This window comes from Montipora capricornis, chromosome 2, assembly GCF_036669925.1.
Source record: "Montipora capricornis isolate CH-2021 chromosome 2, ASM3666992v2, whole genome shotgun sequence".
In the NCBI taxonomy this organism is placed as follows: Eukaryota; Metazoa; Cnidaria; class Anthozoa; order Scleractinia; family Acroporidae; genus Montipora; species Montipora capricornis.
This window is the reverse complement of record NC_090884.1, coordinates 55,652,162-55,676,367: the sequence shown is the minus strand read 5'-3', so window position 1 is coordinate 55,676,367 and position 24,206 is coordinate 55,652,162. Positions and strand designations below refer to the sequence as shown.

At 39.9% G+C, this 24,206-nt stretch overlaps 2 protein-coding genes across 2 annotated transcripts in view; one reads left to right on the top strand and one right to left on the bottom strand.

The window, feature by feature from the left end:
- Nucleotides 1-368: 368 nt before the first annotated feature.
- Nucleotides 369-12,956, bottom strand: LOC138027926 (protein CutA homolog). Its single transcript, XM_068875548.1, has 6 exons — nucleotides 12,751-12,956; nucleotides 10,031-10,090; nucleotides 8,575-8,620; nucleotides 7,301-7,350; nucleotides 3,818-3,860; nucleotides 369-733 (listed from the first exon to the last, which is right to left on the bottom strand). The coding sequence occupies exons 1-6, from the start codon at nucleotides 12,903-12,905 to the stop codon at nucleotides 674-676; spliced, it is 414 nt and encodes a 137-aa protein (XP_068731649.1). The 5' UTR covers nucleotides 12,906-12,956; the 3' UTR covers nucleotides 369-673.
- LOC138027916 (E3 ubiquitin-protein ligase CCNB1IP1-like) overlaps nucleotides 12,955-24,206 on the top strand; it is a 13,146-nt gene continuing 1,894 nt past the window's right edge. The window contains exons 1-12 of the mRNA XM_068875538.1: nucleotides 12,955-13,106; nucleotides 14,011-14,123; nucleotides 14,225-14,240; nucleotides 15,456-15,515; nucleotides 16,459-16,529; nucleotides 17,190-17,264; nucleotides 19,237-19,351; nucleotides 19,923-19,943; nucleotides 20,056-20,147; nucleotides 21,063-21,085; nucleotides 21,281-21,393; nucleotides 21,671-21,721. Of these exons, the coding sequence (XP_068731639.1) occupies nucleotides 14,061-14,123; nucleotides 14,225-14,240; nucleotides 15,456-15,515; nucleotides 16,459-16,529; nucleotides 17,190-17,264; nucleotides 19,237-19,351; nucleotides 19,923-19,943; nucleotides 20,056-20,147; nucleotides 21,063-21,085; nucleotides 21,281-21,393; nucleotides 21,671-21,721 (700 nt within the window). The 5' untranslated portion in view covers nucleotides 12,955-13,106; nucleotides 14,011-14,060. The remainder of the gene's footprint in view (nucleotides 13,107-14,010; nucleotides 14,124-14,224; nucleotides 14,241-15,455; nucleotides 15,516-16,458; nucleotides 16,530-17,189; nucleotides 17,265-19,236; nucleotides 19,352-19,922; nucleotides 19,944-20,055; nucleotides 20,148-21,062; nucleotides 21,086-21,280; nucleotides 21,394-21,670; nucleotides 21,722-24,206) is intronic.

Genomic DNA, 24,206 nt, shown 5'->3' with positions numbered 1-24,206 from the left:
GAACTTAAGGACGCGCGATTTTAAGACGGACGGCAACTGGAAGTGAGCTGTTTTCCCTTTAACTTGTCTTCACACAACCACACTTACATTGCTAAGTATCTTTTCTCCATTAGAGATGATTAGTATAAAAATCTAGGAGACACCACTGCCCTAATATTTGTATCGTTAGCGTACATTCTCGGCTGTGAACAGGATAAACAGTTGGGAAGGTCATTTATGTATAGTACCTTGCGGTACATCACTTGTAACAGAAGTTTCAGATGACTTGCAGCCATTAACGAAGCAGGTCTGAGCCAGGTCCAGGTCCAGGTCCAAGCCTTCCTAGCTAGTTTGGCCTTTTATCTGTGAAAACCACGACTAACAAGCTATTAACAACTTGAGAATAATTTATTTCGTGTTAAACATGCTTGCCTTGTAACCATGGCAAAACGCTTCAAAACTAATCGCAGCATATCAAAAGTGAATTTTTTTTTCTTTCGGGCGTTGGTTATCTTGTTTCTATTAATACAATGCGTCATCATCTAATGGGGGCCATAGGATACGTTTCGGGTATCATTTTAAAATAGCCTCGAGGACTAGGGAGCAAAAACAGGCATACCCTTGGAACGACATGAAAAGAAATTGCGAGCGGGTTATGGATAATCTCATTCTAAAACAACGTATTTCCTTTTCTTTATTTGTCAGGAACGGTGTCTCGAATCCACTGTAAGTATGCTGGATTTCCTTCGCCAAGCTAAGAGAGAAATGAGGCAAAAGGTTGCAAAAATTATAACTGTGAGAGGGTGGGCTGGGATACTAGGGGATAGTGAGGGTATCACTTTTTTATTGAATGAAGGTTTTTTGCAATTTCCCTTGCTTGAATGCTTGCATTGATGAAATGTAAAGTGGAGTTCAGGAAGGATAAAGGAAGCCCAAAAAAACCTGAAAAAAGTAAGTGTTAGCCATCGCTTTAGGATTTGGGAATTTCAATGGCCGATTACATGACACGGGATGGTCTGGTTCTATGAAAGATGTCAATAACATGTCGGCTGGGGATTTTTCTTTTAAAAAATTCAAATAATTCCCCACCCCTGGGACAAAATAGTTGGTCAAAATTTCCACCCGGCTGCAAGTGAAGGTGGTCAAATGTCCTTCATACAGTCAAAATACTCACCCTGGGGGCAGACCTCACGATCAAATTCCCGTGGTTAGCCCGACCGTATTTTTGACAAGGATTTTGCTTGTTGAGCATGCGCAAAATCGTATGTTGGCGTTATTTTTATCTGTTTTGTTAACGAGTTGCACGTGAGAGTCTTTCAAGGTCCATGGTAGATACGCCATATATTTATCTCACCCGGGAAAGACTGGGTCCGGTAGTGTTACGTCAACGTATTCGAAAATTTGAGGATATGACAGTCCACACGTATGCGAATTCACAGCGTTCTAAAAAAATTCCACTCTGGAGACCGCATTAAAAAATTTCCAGATATGTGTAGGCGCAAGCCGTATTCGGAAAAAAAAAGCGAATACCAAAATTTCCGGATACGCGTGGACGGGGCCTTAGCCGTTCTCGTCCTGACAACGATATTGACCAAATTTGACATGTTACATGAAAGACGCGACCACCCGACATCCACACTGTTCTCACCAATTTTATTCCTAGAATGTTGACACACACTTTTAACGCCGAACGAATTGGAGAAATCACGAAATCATTACAATAACAAGAAATAATATTTTGGACAACCTTCTCGCAGCCGTCGTCGTCTTCCTTGCGTAAGCTCCCGCAGTTAAAGCAAGGAGGATGACGAAGGCTACGAGAACCTCATCTCTCATTTCGCGATTCTTCCAAGTCGTTCGCCATGAAGAGTGTGTCCCAACATTTCCAGGAATAAAAAAGGACATGACCGTCATTTTTGTTCATTGAGACGACTGCTAAGTAGGTTTCTCGGAAGGCGTCGTCATCGTCCTTGCTTATAGTTTCCTATTATTAACTAAACTTGCAGTAAAATGTTTTTCGATTAATTAATTTTTGGGATACTTCGCCCATATTGTATGACGTGAGTGAGAGGGACTAATCGTGAAAAACGTACGATAGTGCAAAGTTATATTTTGAGGTGAGGTTTTACTCGCCGTCGTAGATCTAAAAGTCCCTTGTACCAAAACGTAAAACGCACACAGAGGACGTGAAAAACCATCGTTTTTGTTCATTGAGACGACTGCTAAGCAGGTTTCTCGGAAGGCGTCGTCATCGTCCTTGCTTGAAGTTTCCTATTATTAACTAAACTTGCAGTAAAATGTTTTTCGATTCTTTTTTTAATTCTTCAATCTTTCTGCGTTTACTATTTTACCGAACCAAATGTCTTCGAAGGGAAATTTACCAAAGACATCTACCGTGGCACTATAATGATTTATGATATCAAAACTATATCGTGTACTATTAGAGGTACATATTACGCAAAGACAACTTGGATCTCCCGAAAAACAAAACGCAGCTCAGTTGACAGTTATGGGACAAAAAAAAAACAAAAACAAAAACAAAAACACAGGGTCAAGTTACTGCACTACTACACGTACGCAACGCAAGCCTATTCTTTAAAATATCCCATTATCTCGTCAATTTCCCCCCAAATATCCCGTATCCCTAAACTTTTCTCCTAAATATTCCGTATCCTGACCCGTATCCCTATAACTTTTCTCCTAAATATTCCGTATCCTGATAACCCCTTATAGGACTTCGCTGTTTGCATTTGGAAATATAGTAGCATTAATTATTGACAATTAGACCCGTGGCCCTTGAGGGCGAAGGGACGACTAGACACCTAAAGTTCCTTTCCTTTCCTTTCCTTTCCTTTCCTTTCCTTTCCTCTACCCGTAGTTGTATTTCACTGTAAGTGTACAATTTGTGCTAACTGTTTGTGCATCCCATGCATACGCTCTCACACCCGTCTTGTTTTATCTGTTGTTGTTTCGTTTTGGAGGGAGGTGAAATGTATTGCTCCAACGGGTGCAGTGCATTGCTTTTAGCCAATGAAACCATCGCCTCGTAATTCTATTGACCATTTTGCTGCCACCCAACATAGTCAACCGAGATTATAACTTGAATATCTTTTAAGTATTCCAAGTAAAAATAAATACATTAACTTCGCGAGTGTTTTTCGTACCTTATTCTCTTAACCAAGCGTCGCTCAGCTCCCTTTGCTCGCCTTTTCAACGCTTTTCGGTTGAAACAAACCACAAATACGTCTGCCACGCAGGCATCACGAGTAAATTCTGTTGCGATATTTTATAACCGCTATTTTTTTATGGATTTTTTTCCTTCATAAGATGTGTGGGCGAATCATCTTAAGTGTGGGCGAAACCTCTTGATTGTGGGCGAAATCAGAGAGTTGTAGTGCCAATCCTTCCAACAAGAATGTTGCTTGAAAGCATTGAAACTGGTTTGAGCTACCTTAGGCGTAAAGAAGGTTTAGGGTTAGGGGTTATGCCTCGATTGCTTACTCGGAGCGAAACGCACATTTCCGCCTGACGTTTGCCGTAAATGTTAAATCTCTCTCCTGTTTAGCCTGCGTGGCAGGCGTTGGAAGGGAAAGGGATTTATATAACCGGCGGGAGAACGAGGAGGTCGCGCGAGGAAGGTTCCCTTCCTCTTCGCGCGACCTCCTCGTTCTCCCGTCGGTTTTGCGTTTCCCGTCGAACGCCTGCTTGAACTTCATCTTAACTAAAATTAACTTACACTTGACAAAGAGTTGTTGGTCAAATCGTCAATATTCCTCAGTTTTAAGCCACCCAATTTCCCCCAAAACATAACCATACACAACAAAAATAGGATCATCACCTTCATACTGATAACTTCAGGCACATCGTAAGGATGTTCACTTCTGTCAATAGAAAGGAAAATCAAGCATGTATTTGTAATATTTTCTTTCCGAAGTTATCCACATTTTCTCCATACAGAGTACGGTAGTTCACCAACAACATCACTCACGTAAGGTGTATATCACTATAGGTGGTTTCCAACCAATCTCTAGAAACACAGGTGTTAAACAATGTTGCAATGTACAATTGATGGTGGACGAACAAAAGAAGCTAAGGAGAGATCTTTTGGCGGTGATAACGTAACATATCAAATTCATAGCTCAATCCTGTCTCCTTTGTACAAACTATAAATATCATCAATGAAATGACATACGAAATGGATCATACATTAAACTGCGGATATGAAATCAAGTGAAGCTATGATCCTCGTAGTTATGAACGCAATTTTTGCAATTGCGTAAAGAAACTTGAAAAATTCTGGACATCAACGGGGTTTGAACCCGTGACCTCGCGATACCGGTGCGACGCTCTAACCAACTGAGCTATGAAGCCACTGACGTTGGGAGCTGGTCATTTGTGGTTTCTAATGTTCCCGTGAGGAATGCCTGAAAATTTCAGGACTTCAACCTGAATGACTTCAGCCTGAATTTTTCAGGCTTCTTTACTCAATTGCAAAAATTGCGTTCATAACTGCGAGGATCATAGCTTCACTTGATATAAATATCATGTAAATACAATTAGAAGCTGCTTACAATACCAAACAAAAGCAGGTTACGACAGCTGCTACACTACTGATAACAAGAGAAACTTGTTAGAAAGTGCAGGCAATTAATTTTTCTTAATATAATGTTTTTCTTTGTTTACTTTGGACGTTTGTTGTAAAAGGGTTGAATTAGCTTTAAGCAAGAATATATAAACACGGGAATATTCATGCGCAGTCAGCGCCAAAGTTTTATGTCTAGCCAGTATGGTTCATGGTTACGAGAAGCCGCTGTGGGGATGGGGTAAGTGTTGTACATGAAATGACTGTACCTCATCGAGTGGAGTTAATTTGACCTCGGACCCAAGCTCCGGGACCTTTCACATGATCACCAGCCGTTAACTTCATCAGCTATCGTGGAATCGGAAGCAGAAAATGCTCATTTCCAGCCAAGTGCGTGGGGATTTTTGACGACGAAACATTCACCGAGGTTCGCAAATGATGTGGCTTTAGCTTTGCGTGAAAATATCGTGGCTGGGATGGATTTTCGAGGCGCAAACCGCCTCTGAGCTGACTACGGTCGAAATCTTAGTGTGCATCCTTGACTTCGTCTTAGAACATTGAAAACACGGAATTCCCGAAACGGTAAAATAAGCTCCAAAAGGCACAAGAATACACCAGAGGTGAGTAATTTTCATTCCTTTTATTGAATGAACGTAAATTGAGCGTTTTTTAGGCTGCATAATCGACGGTATTTTATTTCCCATACAGTCTTATAACGCGTTTAAATTCTCCACGGCTGTCTGTAGTAACGCGAGCTTGGGCTGCCTATACTTCAACGCAAGAATTAAAATACCACGCTATTCGGGAGAACTCGCGAGGCAAATGGCCGATCGTTTCATTGCCCTTCACTGTACTTTCACGACGTGTTTGACCATGGGGTTGTTAAACTCTCGTTTAGCAACAAGGTTTTCTCCAATCGATGGCTTCCATACGTCTCGACATACATGTACATGATATCCACGCACACTTGATGCGAAAGCGAACATTTCCATCTCCAGACTTCCCTCGTTAAACGACTGTGTGGTTACCAAGCAAACGATATGCATCGCTCCTCGCGCTTTTTTCGTGCAAATTCTATCGCTTTCGATTTCAACTGCGGGTTTTAGCAATGAAGACAACTGTTGTCAGACACAAGGAATAGGAAAATTGATTAAAAAGAAACTTTTAAAAGGTATTTCAGAGTCGATTAACTTATTAATGTCGCTGCAAATACACTACATTAGATTTCGTCAAGTTTATTGTTACCCGTAACATCTGCGAACAAACGACCAACTTTTTTTAGAAGAGTGTTTTTTTGGAGTTTTTATTTTTTCCAAAATCATGCTTCTAAGTTGGGGGTGCGGCCTATATATGAGTTCGGAACTTTGAGGAATGCCACAATGCTTATTCCTTTATCCAAGTCGACATAATGGGCTATAATTATTCTAGGGAGACGGAGTGATGATCTTATTTTTGGTTGAAAAGGATGAACCTTAACCCTTTCACCGCCGACGGCTTCCCCATTGACGAGTAAAATCGTCTGGCGTTAGACAGTCTACAGTAAAATCTATAAGTGTCAATAGCCCACTTTCGATATATTAAAATTCAGTCCTAAATAAAAGACATCATCTCGAGGCTCTGGGGAATAAACTCATACAAATCCTTACATTTATTCCCCATAGCCTCGAGATGATGTCTTTTGTTTAGGACTGAATTTTAATATATCGAAATTGGTCTATTGGCATTTATGGTCGTGAAAGGGTTAACAATTCAAATTCTATAGACCTTATTAAATCACGGTCAATTTATAATTCTTTTGTCTAAGTGCAAATTAGCATAGAGAGTCTCCATATCATACAGTAAAATGAAAAGAATTATTGCAGCTTTAAAATGAGGCTAATGGTAGGTAGTCTAAACTTTCCGCCGTCTCCTCCCTTGGCTAAAATTTCACCTACTTGGTAGGCTAATTTGCACATACACTGTAGCAAAACAATAACAAAACAAGTGTCATTTATGAACAAGGTCTATATTACCACCAAATATAGTTCTGTTTTTTTTATAGCATGGATTTGAAAATGCTTACTAGGTAAATTTAAAAATGATATAAATGTAATGATAAGAATTATTATTTATCACTTTCAAATTCCCTCTTTTCAATGATGGCCAAATTAAAAAGTGTACAGTATCAGCGAGTCATACACAGCAAGAGTCATACACAGCAAGAGACCCCCATGAAAGTTAAAAGAGGTACATGTAGAAAGGTGTTCTCAGTTTTACACTGTAATTAGAACCACATGTTTCCCCTTGCCTTTGCGTTGAGGCAGGTATAAAAGTCGGATTGGATCAACTCGGATCGCTCACCTCAGATTGATGTAAAAATGATGATAAGGCCTTGAAAAATCAACCCAAGCCCTAATCTTTAGGCTAACCTTGGTGAAATCGCAGCAAGCATCGAATAGGTTTGGCTTACAAAACCGTTTTTTGCTCTCTCGGAGGTGAGTGTATGATCAGTGCGACTCTTGTACCTGCCCCTTGGCGTTGTCACTTATATTTTTATTGCAATGCAATGTTATTATGTACGAGACAGCACAAAGTAAATAATAGTTATTGACTTTTAAATTATCATATAGAATAAACATAGGGCAGGAAGCTGCAATCTTCCTTTCCCTTTCTGGACCATTAACACCAAAAAGCAACTACACCGTAGATTTCTATTTGATTTGAAATACAAAGTGATGCACATGTATGCTAATTTTATACCTGACATAATCAGTGAGGTCACCAAGTCTGTTTGTTTTTGTTTTTATCATCTACAAAAGGGCAAATAACAATCAGTGTCTTGACATGAAAAAAGAAAAAGAACATGAATTTAAGCACATAGAATTCTGGCAATTTAACATATTATTAAACATAAAGCCTTTATTTATACATGATAAGAGATCAGGCTGCCAAGCTTGTAGGGTCGTGTGTACAGTCAAGTATTTAATCTAAGACCTACAAATATTAGTTAAAAATACATAAAAATAATAAAAGACATTAATTATCGTGTATCGTATATACGATACATATTAAACATTAAATATAAAATACAGAACGTTACATGTTAAATATTAAATATAAAAATACTAATCTATTAAAGGACAAAGCATTATCTAATACCTTATAAATTCTAAAAATATACGTAATCACTGTCTCTACTTTGAGAGGTGGAGGTAGTTGAACTGTGGAAGAGAAAGTCTTCAAAATATTCTTTCAATTGGTAATTACTAATAAGTCGTTTTTTGATTTCCTTAAAAGTAAAATTGTCAATTTTAACATTACAGTTAACTAAATTCCAGAGGGCTGACCCACAAAAGGCTAAACTGAGTCCCTCAATAATCTGCCATTGTATCTCTGGATCGAAGCTACATTCTGACCATGTAATGAGTAAAAACTTTCTCTCTTTTTGAAGATGTTCCTTGAAAGGCAGTCTGGAAGAATGTTATTATTTGCCTTATAAAAATGTAAATTTAATAGTTTAAAAATTTCCACTTTGTAATATAACCAGATTGTGATCCAATTTGCAAAGTTTAATACTCGACGAGATGACATATCTTTAGGTACATATGTAAATTAAAAATATTCCTAGCAGCCCTACAATAGAGTCTCTCAATTGAGCTGATAATATCTGAATTACAGCAATTAACCCATTGACTCTTAGGAGTGAGATTACTGGTAATATATTTTACGTTGTCCAACACCACACAATTTTAATTATTGTGGGGCAGATCAGGAGTCAGTGGGTTACTTAGACAAAATTAATAATCAACTTAATAACAATTTTACACTAAACTGTAGGATCAATAACGATCCTCATAATTATTCCGACTTGAAGACAAAAGTGGACAATGAATGTGCTTATTATTGTAGTAGTGATACGCAGCTGTTAAAACCTGGATGAAGACGATGTTATCCTTTAATAATTGTGAAGTTTTCCCATGCACATGAGCAATAATTTAATCAAGATAAAATTACTTTACTGATGTGTTGCTCACCATTAAAACTTCTGCATCTTCCTCTACCTTGCCTTCCCAAGTATATCTGATTAATAAGAAAAGTACTAACTTAAAGTTCATTTGGATAGTTTAGACACTGAAGCTGCCTTGTACCTTACAATCTGAAGTTCTGTTTCAGTAATAAGTGCTGAGTTTTGAATGAGTTATTTAAAGAACTAGAAGCCAGCAACTTGAAGATGGTGGCCTGTGATTTGGTAGATATTTTCACTACCGCATTGTTGCACTAATCTGGCTAAATGCTAGAGGCAGCCCCTTATGGGAGCTCAGGTTGAACACTTGCGTAGAACTTACAGACCACTTTTTTGCATGATACCTGCTACCTCTTTACGACTTATACACTTCAAAAATTAATGTTTACAGCAAGAAGCAGTTTTCCATCCATTGCATTTAGTCAATGGCATTACCTACTAAACTTGGGGATATCCTGGGATCTCACATGCTCTTAGAACCAACACACATTGCATGTTCAATTAATATGTTGCAGTGTTTTTTTCAGGTTGGAGAAATTCTTTACAAATGGTGGCCATTGGGCTTATTTAATACACTCCCAATCTTTCCACGGTTTTTCTTAGTGTGACAGGTGCCCACCATCCTTTCCCCTTTAAGTGTAAATTCATGGTTTGTATGCCAGGATTTGTCAGCCAAGGAAGTGGTCTCCATTTAGGAGGTGGTCGCCAATAGTGGATGATCAGTCAGCCAACTATATAAAACCCAATGTCGAAATGCAATAATTGCCCTTATCACAAAGTCAACTCACCACTTTCCTTTTAATTCATGCAAATTTAGTGGGACTTTAGTGGGATGGATGACATTTAACCTACTCCCTCCTGAGAGTCACTGTCAGGCTTCAATCTCCAATAGGCTTTTTGCAACTAACGATCACATGGTACAAAATCCACCGTTGGAGGGCAAGCTCATTATTATTCACCCACTGGGACATTAAAACAAAGGCAAGTCAAGCTTGACTGGTTCAGGTCTCTTTGTTTTAATGTCCCAGAATGGCTGGCGATTTTACTCATAAATTGGGGCTGCTTTAGGGGTGAATGGGTGAAAAACAATACACAGCATTGTTGAAACACTTTGCAGTACCTTGCCATCCCACAATGTTGTTTTGCCACATTTATGGGCTCAGAAACTCGCGTGCAAGCAACATTGTGAGAGGAGACTAAGCCACAAGAGCTTCAGATCTGTATATTCGTGTACTGTTCCAAGGAATTTTGTCACAGAATGTAGGTCCACTCAAAAACTTGTCCCCTTTCACCATTTCCCTCCCAAGAGTGAGCTTACAGATGTTACTCTGTCTAATATATGGCACAGAATTTGACTTGTCAATTGGAGCCACTCTTAGGAGTGAGTGGGTTAAACTCCAAGGTAAAAAAAATTATATATGTATACATATGATCTGAAGCAGGATCTTAAGGCCTTTTGCACTTACACCGACGTAATTCCAGGAATTATATTCACACAGGCTGCAATCTTCTTTTGTACAAGCCCTCTGTATGAAAATAAAAGTGAAGTATGGTAAACTCTCTTGCCCTTATACCTTCTATTTCAATACATGTAAAATGAACAAAATTCCATGCTTCTTAAAATCGTGCAAGACAGTTATGCCCCTTCTTCCTCCAAACTCTTCCATCTCGTACAAACACATGTTTTATAGCTGTTAGCGACTTTGGCGCCCGAAAAAGAAAAATCCTGACACTTCTGGTTCAATTTTCCTCACCCCACGCATGCAAAAGTCTAATTCCCCACTCCTTGGGCAGAGAAGACAATCAAATGCCCAGCGTTTCCTGGGGGGGGGGGGGGGGGCAAATTACTAAGGGTTTCTAAGACGAAGACTGGGTTAAACTGACACGTTTGAAATTGATTGGGAAGTTAGATTCAATGCTGATGAATAGGTTCTTGCTGCTCAGGTTGCAGAAAAAAAAAACACATTTCATAAGGGATCACCCTCCCCGCCCCCACACATAAATTTGGGTCTCTACATTTGCGAACATCTGTGCGTCGTATTCGCTATGCCCGGCGGGTACAAAACGCAGGTCACAGGTGACGGGTCATTGTTTTACCTATACAGAAAGTATCCTTTATAATAATCATAAAAGCTAACCTTAGGCCTAAAACTCTTCTTTAGACCTAATTAGGCCGAAGGTTAGCTTTTATGAATGTTTAGGATACTTTCTGTATTGGTGACAACAATGACCTGTGACCTGCTATAATTTGTCAGCTGTACAGTAAGGGGCCCAGTTCTCGGCCACTTTTTGTTCAACGTTTATTTTTTGCACCACAAATGAATCTGAAGAAAAAGCAATTGCTTCCAAAGGTAGCTTGATTCCTTGCCTTTCGTCCTGCCGAGCTTGGAGTTTACAGCTACTATATACTGTGAGCAAGTCGAGGTGACATGAAGGTAGGTGAATTTGGTTTCCACGAAAACGTGTTTGTTTACGGCTACTCGAATTACATGGTCTAATTCAAGTTTATATTTTATCCGTATAGGAGACCCAAATAAGCCAATTCTTGGCATAAAGAACGTAGAGTGATAAAGCTTTCAGTTAAATATAAACTTTTCCTGGCCTATTTTATTCTTTGACCTAAATTCACTCCTCAATATTTCCTTGGTACTTTTGCGTATTTGCCTATTCCAGGACGTTACAAATCGATAGAAATCGATCACCGAAAACTCATCGATTACTCAATATTACTTGATAATACTCGATAATTGTTCATCGATTAGCTAGAATAACTTGACTGGTGTATGAGAGATCAACCCCAAGATTTTGGCTCAGATTATCGATTATATCGGTTTACTCGGCCGAGAAAATAGGTCAACTCCAAAGTACGGGTTTTGTCTTACTGTAAATCCTCTTCCGCTCCTGGCCATAAATCTGAGATACAGTAACCCATTCGCATTTGGGGAAATTTTTAACCTCCCCGGAGCTCGAGCGAAGACCACACACTGTTTAGATCAGTGTAAACATGTATACACTGTGAACTGCTCAAAAGATGGCGTGCCTCCACCAACGGAAACCTATCCCTGAATGAATTTCGTTTCTGCAAAAGCTCGATTCCCAGCCGCTGTTCACGAGTCCAACCGTCTCTTTTCGGGGAGGAACGTAAATCGCACGAGAGAGAGCGGCGGAAATCGAGCCTATGATCAATATCTAATTAGCCGATACACACGGGAGTCCAGCTATTTCCGCAGATTTCCGTTTCTTTGGCGATACGTGTTACTAGCGATAGCAGAGAGGTGATAACAAAAAGTCACGTGATCAATAAGAAGCACACAAACAATTTTCTACATCAGCACAACACTGAGCAAAATCGATATTTTCAATATAAATTGATGAAGATCAATTGAAATCGAACTGTAATTACGAAAATCGATAAAATCGATCAAAATCGATAATCACAAAAAACTCTGTTATCGATTATTATCGATTTCCGATATTAATCGATGAATTAGTATCGAAAAATATCGATTACGATCGATTTTATAGAGTATCGAATTTATCGATTTGTAATAAACGTCCTCCTGTTCTCGGCCACCCTGCTCGCCGTCGACAACACTAAAAAGCGCTCATAGTTTTGTATGGAGTTTTCTTATCAAATCATTTGTAAAAGTAAAGCTGTAATGGGGTGGCATGTTCTGACAGTAGATATGAATTAAAACTATGAGTTCTGGCTTACCGGACCCCATTTTGAAATACTCAACTCTTTTTTTGGCCTCGCTTGCCATAGAGCAACTAGGAGAAAAACTAGGTGTGCAACGTCCTTTTCTAACATGAAACAAAGCTCGTTAAGGATACTTTGTGGGCGAAATATCAAACACAAGCCTTATTACTGACTTAACAACAAAAATTGGTGATAAAGCGTTATTCTGAGGAATCGAGCGGACTCTGATCTTTTGAGGCCGAGAACTGGGCCGCGCTGGCCGATAACTGGGCCCACGAACGACGCGTCCGTTTTCGTTATTACTCGGGAGAAAACAGTGTTGAGCAGTCGATAGCTTTAAATGTGTAAACTGAATGCTGAAGCTAGTTGTCTTTGAAATTTCAAGTCCTTACGGTTATTCCAAGGTAAGAAATACAAGTTTACGTTTTTTGTGGTCGAGAACTGGGCCCCATACTGTATTGTTTATCGATGACTGAATAAACCAACCTTGCTATTTTCTTGGCGACGTCAGCATTGGGGCAGGTAACAAATGCAGATGAATATTCTCCATTTGACCAACTTGCAGCCATGAGAAAACGTTTCGGGAATAATCTCCAATATCCAGCAAGAGAAGCAACAAATAAACTTCGAAGAAGGAACATTTATTGAGACCGACTTTGAGACCTCGTTTCCTTTGATCAGTGGCTTACCACGAAAAATCGAGAGGGAATGGAGAAGACAATGGATAGTATCCTCTTTGTGAGCATGCGCCAGTTTGCAGCGAAAGATTTTATTATTGCGCCTGGGCTTTTCTCATGAAATTCTTGTCAGCTTTACAAAGAAGGACAGGCAATGTTCCATAGGTAGGTGAAGCAAACAAGCAGTAATTTAGTATCGATACTCTGACATACCCATCTTCGTGATATTTAAACGACAAACACTTACAGACCTGACAGTGATGTGTAAGGTGAAAATCTCAAATTAATAGGATCGTAGACTGAAAGATTCACTTACAAACTGAGAGCTTTCTGCCACTTTTTAGAACTCTTTGAGTGTTATGTGGTCTTTCTGTAGTTATAGCTTTCCCATTGATATCGGAAGATTTACAGGTATTTTAATAGTACTTTTAAAAGTATCAGGTTTCTTACCATTCCACACAACGCTGATTGTATTATGGCTGCAACCTCGTTTTCTCAAAACGTGAATACAACATGTTGGAGTTAAAGACCCTTTAAAACCACTAAAAGTGCCAGTGGCACACTTAATCTCATTTCTCTTTTTGTTAGGTATAACCCTGCCCCTTGTCTTAATTGTCCATCATCCAAAATCTCCATCTTTCTTTTGATGACTCAACGATGTCTTTGATACATCAGTTCAATCCGTCTCAAGGAAAGTCAAATGAACGACACAAAGGGGAAACGGGATGTTCCTGAAAAAAATTGACCATCCCTGCTTTATTTTTTTAATTCTAGTTATCTTCTGAAAAGTTGGCATAGGGTTTCTGTTTAGGAACAGTTTCATTGTTGCAGTCCAGTTTCGAGTTGAATTGATTTGCACGTAAGCACTAATAACGTACTGTAAGTGACTAAAGTCGATTTACGACCATTTATTGTTAGCAAATTCTATGCACACCACTTGTCCTGTTTCAAACACTTTTGCACTTTGGACCCTGCCCTATTGCAATAATTACTGTATCCTTCAAAGTGTGTAATGTTTTGTATGAAAGAGAACAAGCAAAATTAACTGCTTGGGCCATGTATATCTTAGTTCCCAGGAGTTTAAATGAGATCAGGAGTTTAAACTTGGCTTCAGAAAATATGGACAATGACCTCCTCTGCAACTTTAGGAAGTGCAGAAAAAGGCTGAACACACATGCTTGGGTAAGGAAGAACTGGAAATGTGCATAAAATTCTAAATTGATGCTAGTTATTAATTTCAGGTAATTTAAAACTCATTTTTAACCTTCACTTTAATTCCACAGGTTACTTCTTGCTCTCGTATCCTTTTCACAAGGTGTTCCATTGGCAAAGTGTCCAAATGTAAAAGGATGGGCATTTGAAATATGGATATTATACTATGGACAAGAAAGATTGAATTTTTTAAGTTGAATATTGTGTTGTACTGTAAAGTGAGTAGGAATTACAGAAAAAGCTTATATTTCAGTGGGAATACCAAGCCACAAAATATTTCATCTCAAACTTTTTATTTCCGCCATTCCTGTCCTCCGGCTACTAAATCATATCCATCATCATCATCATCATCGTTATCATTAGGGACCTTTAGATCGGGGCAGGAGAACGACTACCAGTATGCGTTTTGCGTTCTGATCATGTGCATTTCGAAAAATGTCGGCCTCCAAACCTTTTGCGCATGTTCTGTACGGAAAACCCCTATTCATATAGTCGTCCTCGTACACCGAACTAAAGGTCCCTATTATCTTCATCCTCAACACCCTTTGCTCCAAACTCAGATAACATTAGAATCATAACACAGACTAATTTACTTGCAGATTTTTTCCAGATTTTCAGTTTTAGAAATTCAAACTTCATGCATCCTACATATACACATACACATACATATACATAAAATTTCCTGGGAGGCCCACGCCCTGACCAGGTAGATCACCTCTTTGATGGCTGTGTTGCCAGCATGGAACCTTGTCCTGGTGGTGTAGTGGTAATCACACCCGACTAGTAACGGGGGGATGTGGGTTCAAATCCCGCTCAGGGCAAATTTTTTTTCAAACATTTATTCAATTAAAAAGTATGATTATTTGGGGTGTGCATTGTCAGGGTTTCTCTCCTACACTCTATGAAAATAAAAATTAGCCTGTATCCTTCGAGGATCCTTCCTTGTGATCCGCCAAGTTGACTACGGTCGTGCATCATTAAATTGATGCTTAGTTGGGTTTCAAGTGGAGTTATAGGCTCCCCTACCTTGTCACCTTGAAAGAAAATTTCCCAGGAGGCCCACGCCCTGACCACGTAAATCACCCCTTTGATGGCTGTGTTGCCAGTATGGTTGTCCTGGTGGTGTAGTGGTGATCACACCTGACTAGTAATGGGGGCACGTGGGTTCAAATCCCACTCAGGGCAAGTTTTCTTTCAAACATTTATTCAATTAAAAAGTATGATTATTTGGGGTGTGCATTGTCAGGGTATATACCGTATATACGTATATGAGATGTAGTGTTGCCTTTACACTGAAAAAAGATATTTTTTGTGATGAGGATGGCACAAGAGAGTTCAACAAGAGTCTTGTGTGCCCTGCATGTAAGTGCAGATTAATAACAAAAATGTCACTTGAATTATGCATTAGCTAATTCCATCTGCTCGTACACCCCAGGAAAAAAAAAAAAACAAAACAGAAAATTAATGGTATTTTTAATGTAGTAGCAATAAAGTTAAGAATTTAGGAATACTTCCATGTTATCACACACAATGCTGAATTTATACTCTAAAGATGTTGCAGAATTTGCATTTTTGTTAGTTCTTTGGAGTCTGCTTTAATGGAGAAAGAGGGGGATAAACAGACATAGATAAATACTTATTGGGAAGTAGGAAAAGATTATTACTTACTCTGGCTCCAGTATGGACAGCAACAATATTTGTTTGTACCCTAAATAAAGAAAGATGGAGCTTTTACAAAGTGTTTTAAACAGAAATCGGGGTACCCGAAATAAGATAGAAGATAAGACGCTAACCAAGTCATGTGCCCATTAAAATAATGTAATAAGTACTTGTGTAACTCAATCAGAAGAGTTACAGCAATAGGTACTCTGGTGCAATTTAGAATACTGTGTAATTAGAGAAATTGATAAATAAACAAGGAATCAAACAAATAATAGACTACTTGCACTTCAAATATATACATTTACCGCATTTCATTCATTGAGTCCTCTAACAGGAACACATGAGCCTAACTCAGTGGCTTCATAGCTCAGTTGGTAGAGAATTGCATAGACACTGCAGAGGTCATGGGTTGAAATGCTGTTGAAGCCACCTGAATTTTTCAGGTGTCTATAAGATTTGAGACAGTTGCTTAAATTGTGTAGGTAAGTGCGAGGAATTACCGGTACTTCTATACTTTTCATATCTTATTGTCATGGACACTTACTGAGGTCTTACATTTTCCAACACAGAGCTATTTTCACTTCCAGGGAACCTCTAAAATTGATTGACGTACAATTCTTAGTTAATTTGCTATTCTGTCTAGGCGAAACAAACCTCAGTGCCAAATTTGATGTCATTCGTGTGGATCTGCAAGCATCTGAGCAATTCAAATCAGTAAGTATACTTAAAATGCTGAGTGTTGCATTGGAGGTCATTGAAAATTAAAAACAACAACTTAAATAAGCAGTTGTGAAGAAAGACTTAAAAAACTCCGGGCTTGAATGGGGCTTGAACCGATGACTGTGCTGTTGCACTGCACTGCTCTACCAACTGAGCCAAATCTGGGAGCTGGTCACTTGTAAGTTGGACTTCATCCCGTCAGAGGTGAATCACTGTACACCGGTGACTCAGTTGGTTGAGCACCGGGTTGCCTTGCGGAGCTCTTGTGTTTGACTCCTGCCGGACCGACACTCAGGGTCTGCTGCCTTTGTAATGATATCTGCAAATGGTTCTAGACTTTCTAGTCTTTGCGGATAAGGATGATCAACCGTAGGCCCCGTCTCACAACCCTAATCAATGTTCATAACCCTTTGGGACATAAAGGAACCCACACACTTGTCGCAAAGAGTAGAGCATGGAGTTTGCAGTGTTGTGATCTGACCTCTGTGGTAATATATATATCATGGTTGCACAAGAGTGTTTCAACTAGTAACGACTCCTAAACTCCTGGTGGGTAAATAAACTGTGACTATGACTATGACTATGACTAATGAATTACATGAATATTTTAAATGTTTTTGTCAGCAATTCACAGCATTTTAAAATTCTATATAGATGGTGCTGGCTGGGCAGAAACCAGAGGTGATCATGGAGATTTGCTCCAGGGCACTGGCATTCTGGACTTACCAAGTAAGAAAACGCCTTTTCATGTGATGATTTTGACATTCATGAATAATTTATGAGGTCACAAACACCGTATTTAGATCACTAAGTGAAAGCTGGGTAGATCATCGCAGTTAGGTGAGCAGCTCAAGCGGTCACAGACTGAAACGGTTAGATAGTGACTTAGAGCGACTTTCATATGACCATGAAAAATAAATGTAAAAACAGAACGCAAACAAAAATGCAAAACATTTAATTGGCTTATCAAACAATAACAAACGAGCGCGAATTTTCATTGGCTTAGCGAACAGGGATGCAAACAACGTCATCTCTCCATGGAACTTTCTGGAAAGTTTCGCTTTGACGTCATTTGAAATGCAGTAATGTGATTGCCCATATTAGGAGTTTCCTTGGCGGGAACCGTTTACATGAGAAAAAAATTAGTTGGCTTTGGTATGGGTCGCACTTGGGAAAAGTTTTAATCTTTGCCGGCTAAAAAACCACAAAAATTTGAAACCGCAACCGGAAAGGAAAACTTTTAGATAGAAACAGCGGGTCGCACTAGGGAGATATTTGTCAGTAACCAGATACTAGATACCACGTCGTTTACCAATGTGCTTTCGAAAGGCATGATATCAATCGCGGTCTAAAAAGAAACAAGTATGCGTCCCGTAGAAGGAGTGCTCATAGTTATTACGGTGATTCTCCTTCTGTTCATTCAGCTTAACTTACAGAAGTTTGTTGTCTTTCGCTTGATATACGAACGATGGGCAGAGGAATGTTTTACTGTTTTAACTGCGGCCATGATCAGAGGAAGACATCAACGTCGACGAAGGATAGCTCGATCACCATATGCCTGGTCAGTTCCCCGCCCGTTACAGTCGTGGTTTGATCTACACTACTACGACATATCAGTACCTGGGGAATTTTTTCGTCAGCAGCTTCGAGTCACAAGAACTTCATTTAACCGTATTTTAAACCGCGAACTAGAACTGAACTTCCCGCGCGCATCGTTTTTCATGTTACACTGACAAGCGTTGACAGTTACCGCTGTGATTCCCATTGTTTGACTCGACTTTGCGAAAATCTGCCAGCACCACCCAAGCACTACGGTGTATTTGATGTTTTGCCGATTCGCAAAGTTTTTGCCGAAGCGAAAAACCTGGGGTCGCACTAGGCAAAGGCCCGCGATGACAGATTTCCACCGCAAAGTAAACAAATTCCGGCAAAGATTTGCCAAGTGCGACCCATGCCTTTGCTGGAAGGGTCACCCGCCCAGCCAGGTCAACCGGCCTTTTTCGACGGTAGGGTCACCCTCCAACTTTTTTCCATGTAAACACTTTGGCTCGCCTAGCCGGGTCTCGGTCAAGGCAAGATGACGAGAGCATGCGTGAGAGCTGTCTTCCCAGTCTCCTGACCGAAACTGAGGCGGGCAACTCTTAACTCGGGCAAAAGGGTTAATTCTTTTCTCATATAAATTCTCGCTTAAGTTGACTCGGCTGGGAGGGTGACCCTCTTGCAAGGGAAAACTTTTCTCCATATAAGCAGGGCCTAAGACTCCCGAGTCCATAATCAGAGTATTTGTACGGGTGATATCGATCATATTACTTGACAATTGAGATGACTAATGTGGTGACCTGCAGCTGTTTCCCTGGCGAGATTAACAAATGTAAAACATAAATTGTGCTGCATGGCCAGTTTATCTAAGAAAAAAAGAAGTTTTAACGAATTTCCGGTGGTAGCTCACAAAATTCTTTAAGTCTGCGGTAATTTTTGTTCACATGTTCGAAAAACTTTAGTTTGGTATAACCGATCGTCCGACTTAACAGGACAGAAGGCCGCCTTAGGGGCTTGGTCAAACCTTACGCATTGGGTTTGAAATGCTGATTTTAAGATGAAATTGTTCGTATAAAATGATAGCAGATCCCCCTCCTCAAGACTAAAGACGACTCTTTGCGCAGGGTAATGGACTTATTCTCTGCGACGTTTCTTTCTTCAGACCCACCAGGAGAAAATGTATCAAGACTACGTTGCTAACAAGGCGAAGGAAAAGGCAACTCAGCTGGAACAGTACTACAACCAAGTTCTTTCCAAAGTTCAAACTGAACTGAACTGTATCCTTAATTATAACTGTAAAATTAGACGCTGTATGTATGCGAGCAAATATAGTTTCAATTGACGCCACCACCTATGCGAAGGGGACTACGGAACGCCGACCTAAATCCGAGTTGGATTGTTGAGTTGTTGCTACGTTCGAAGTTTCAACGCATGGACGCTTTTTGATTATTATCACGTCTGAACAGTCTCTCTTATTTTTGCTCTAAAAAAAGTAAGTGACTGGCCTGCTTTGATAAAGCTTAGCGCCTGTTTTCAAATATCATATTTATCTTCATTATTGAAACTAAGAACTTTAAGTTATTTTAAATGGTGCATATCAGTAGTATGTTATTGTAAGCATGCCCAATTACTTTAAAAATTTAACCCTGATTCACTCATTCACATGCGAGTAATCCCAATAATTTTGACTCCTGCCAGCATTCTAGTTTTCGTTAATTTATCGGACGGTCAGTCATTTAGTGATTTCAAAACTTAGACCCGTAGCCGGCCATGAAATCACAACTTATTTTGTTTTTTAGAAGCTAAGGCGCTTTGTTCGTCCTTAACTGCCCTAAATAACCTCCACAGCTTTGAAAACTCAGAGATCAAGTAAGGACTACAAAATTGAGTTGTCTCCGAAAAAAATATATAAAGAGACAGATTTCTGTACCTTCTACAGTTTTGGAATTCGTCTACAATCCCTTGCTTTTTTTTTCTGCAGATGATAAGAAGGAGCTGGAAGACACGAAAAAGCGGTATAGTGAACTATCCGAAAGACTAATGGAAAAGAATAGACAATATCTCAAACTGCAGGTGGGGACAAATAGGACTGTTGGTGCCGAAAACGAACCATGAGTCACAGGTCACCATCAGGCCACTTTGTTTTCCTTTCTGTCTTAAGCTTACTGAGAGGATAAATCTTGAATATCAGGAAAAAGTCTGTTTAGGCCTTGGAAACCTTTTTCAGATTTGGTTTTGGTAAAACCATGACCTGTGATTGGTGATTTCGTTTAGGCTTCGCCTCATGGGCTATTGACCCGTAGCCCTTGCAGGCGAAGGGTCTAATTGTTTTAGTATCACCCAACTAGTCGGACAGAAAAGGCAATAATAAAGTTAGCAAATGCAAGTTGAAGAGATATTTATTAAGGAATAAAACGAAAGAAAGCGTCACGCTTTTCGCTACTCAAGGACTATTACTAATAGTCCTCTAGTAGCCTATCCAATCAAAATGTAGGATTTGCATTAGTCCACTAGTTGGGTGATACTAAATTCCAATGTTACGTTTAATTTTGTGGCCTGGATGTGTATGATGCATTGGTTATGTGCTGCAGTTCAATTCAGTGTGCATTTTTGGGGTAAATTCACAACGTTAAGAATGGAGAAACAAATTATCGTTACGAACGAAAAATTCAATATGAAGGCTCATAGAGAAATCACAAGGAGTTGTTTGGGCTTCCTGCTCCTAAAAAGATACAACTTCAAACTAACAATGTAATTGGCGTGACACAAATAACTAATGAACATATTTAGATAAAAAGACGAAGAAGCGGGTTAACACAAATGAGAAATGAAGTAACCCAATTACTGATGAGCCATGTAGCTTCATTTGACAACCAAATCACTTTACAATATCCCGTTCGCACTGGTTGTTTTGGTTTTAATTTAAGAATGTGTCAACTGATCCAAACAATTTAAGAAATAATTATTACCTCTTTTTTTCAAATGTAGGGGATGTACGATTCTCTAAGAAGGTGAGTAACGGAGCTGGTTGTCTTGATCAAGGATTTTTCTTGATCAGATTTATTACATGATTTGTCTTGTGTAACCCGATGTACTATAAATTGCATATTTTACTCAACTCTAGTTTCGTGGATTTATTGCACAAGGGGACAACATTTCTATTGCAAAATGTAAGGTGTAATGTGGAATTTGTGGTCTATCCTCAGAAAAAGTATCACACCATCTGTCCTCGAAGGGCGTGGTGATAGCTTTTTGGAACGTGGAGGGACAACAGCACAGATGAAACGTGTATTTGAGATTCCTTTAGGGACAGGTGCAGGTAATAGCCGTTGTTTTTTTCCTTTCTACACAAATGGTGAGCTAAATTCTCTTCATTTGCAATAGTCGTCTAAGGCACAGGCACCACGCACTGCAGCTTTTCAAAACGTTACTTAATTCATGGGACCTGATTCGCATGTATTTTAGGGCCAGCTTCCTCTCAACAAATCCTCTTAACAGTGTTGACTCAAAAGGAGCGTCCGTTGCTAACCAAAGACCTCTCAAAAGAAAAGAAACCGACCTTTTACTTTGGATAATTTATTTCTCAATTTCCGCAGACTTACTTAGACGAACTTCCAGCACGGCTGATGTCAGGTATCCTGCAGAAAGTAAGTGAACATTTCTTGTTATGGCATTTTAGAGAATTGTGTAGTAAGCGTGCGGAATGAACGTCACTCAATGATAGAAAATATTTCGCTTTTGTATTGCGGAAGGAAGCTAAACAATGGGGCCTATTAACCCAAACCATACAAAAAATTTTACTCAACACTGATCCTCTGTGTAAGTCTTCACGCCGCGAATCTGTTATCTTTACGCCTTGTGAACGATTACCACAGGCTTGTAAAGAGTGGGGCAGGAAACCGCCAAAAAAGCGAGCAAACAAACGAAACAAGACCAAACGCACTTCTAAACGGACTCGATTTGCAACACAGTTACATTGACTTGGCTAAGGTGCCTTGTTTGGTAAACTCTTGTACACTACAGTAAACCCGTTACCACGCTTACGGTAAAAGAAAGCTTTAGATTCTAGGACGAAGACGACTACGAGTACCAGATTTTCTCATAGAAGAACAGTGAGCGCGCGCAAACCAGCGTCACTTTGGCGGGAAAAAAAGGTGATACCGTCGTCATTTTAGTGCGAAGTTTGCAGAAATGTTGTCGTGTCAAAACAAGTCAACAACAAGGTAGCAGTTTTGGAATTATTCGATCAGCAAAAAGACTCAGTTACCAGCAATAAGAATAACTGAGCAACTTACACTGCTAACAAAGAGTAAGATTAATCGTCCGGGTTATAAATCTTCTAAGTCTTTTCGCTAAAAACGGGCAGTCAAATTTCGTACTCGTTCTCCTCTTCGTACGGTTCATTGTTGAAGACTGACATTAACCCTGTCTCTAGATCACCATTTAGCGGCAGAGTAAAAAAGAACGCAGTGTAAGCTTTCAGAAGGTAATCGCAGACTTTAGCTGCCTTTATTCATCAAAATATCGCACTTCTGATTGGTCAATGACAAATGCATAAATAGTACATTATGCCTTCCTCTGATGTAATTAGCATTTAGATATGGGATAAGTGATCCTTGTCTCGCTTCCCCAGAGACTCCCAGGTCCGAAACGCTACTGACTGGATCCCCATTCACACACCCCCTTATCCTTACGTTCCCCAATCCTCAAATCTCACCCCAAAGCAAATAATACCATATCCCGAGCATCGACACACAAGCGAGGGTTCGATGGTTCCACAATAAGAGGTAGGACTAGCCAAGGCGGATCCTTCACCCCTGCGTTACCCCAAACATTGACAGCTCATAAGAGAATGCGGGTCTGTATCTCTTTCGAAATAAATTTCGCTAACCCTTTGCACGACGGGTGGCTCGGGAAGGCCTTCTTATGCGGAGAGGAAGAGTCGTAACCAACACCCTTAATTACTCCTTTAAAAGGGCGGAGAAAGTTTCGAACATCAATCCTCCGAGAAATACAACCCAAAATAGTTTCCCTATCTTGTATGATCTGTATGATCACATTCCACACCTCCACATGGTTATAGATTTTCCCTGCCACGAACATATTCGGATCCCGAAAGTTCACCTTACAAAGAGCCGAATGCTTCAGCGATAAAACTCTTTGAATGCTTGAAAACACAACACCTACGTCAATCACCTCCTTTAGACCTGGCGTCGGTGTTCCGTCCGACCGTACCCACGGGAATGTCTCACTGCAACCGATTGCTACTCCTCGGCAGGGAAAAAAAAACATCTCCCCAGATCAACCATCCCTCTCGAATGGAACTATAAAGAAACGGAACAGACAGAAACGAGTAAGCTACGGCTGGGAGTTTGCACCAAGTCCACTTCCCTCCGACCCTGGCCGAAAGAAGATGACTGCCACTGCCAGACAAGTCGAAGCAACAATGGATGCCATCATTGACAATCACTTGCGGCCTCATCTTCCAGGACCCAGGAATCAGAAGTAGAAGCTAACGCACATTTCGATATCCTCAGTCGGCAAGGTACTAACACGTTGAACGCTTGTATTTGCAAACTGCATCCTTTATAACAGCACAAAACGTTAACACTCCAGAAATACCCTTCCACAAATCTCAAGGGCTCACACAGATACCCCTCCTCAAATTTCATGGGCTTACAAGGATACCCAACGTTAAATCTCATGGGCACACGCAGATACCCATCACCCAATCACCTGGGCTCACACAGATACCCATCTCCAAATCTCCTGGACTGACACAGGTACCCCTCCAAAAAATCATGGGTTCACACAGCTACCCAACTTCAAATTTCAATGGGCTAACACAGATACCCATCTTCCAATCACATCAGTGGACTCACACAGATACCCAACGTACACGTCAACTGCCACACACAGATACCCATCTTCAAATCCCATTGCAGCTCACACCGATACCCAACTTCAAATTTCGTTGGGTTCACCTCGATGTCCGTTTCAATGTTATCGGGCTCACACAGATACCCACATTTACCAATCTTATCTAGCTTCAGTCCATTCGAAACCATCCACGAAGCAATGTGTTTAACACATACTTCTAATTTAGACTTAACCAAACAGAGGTCTTGTTGT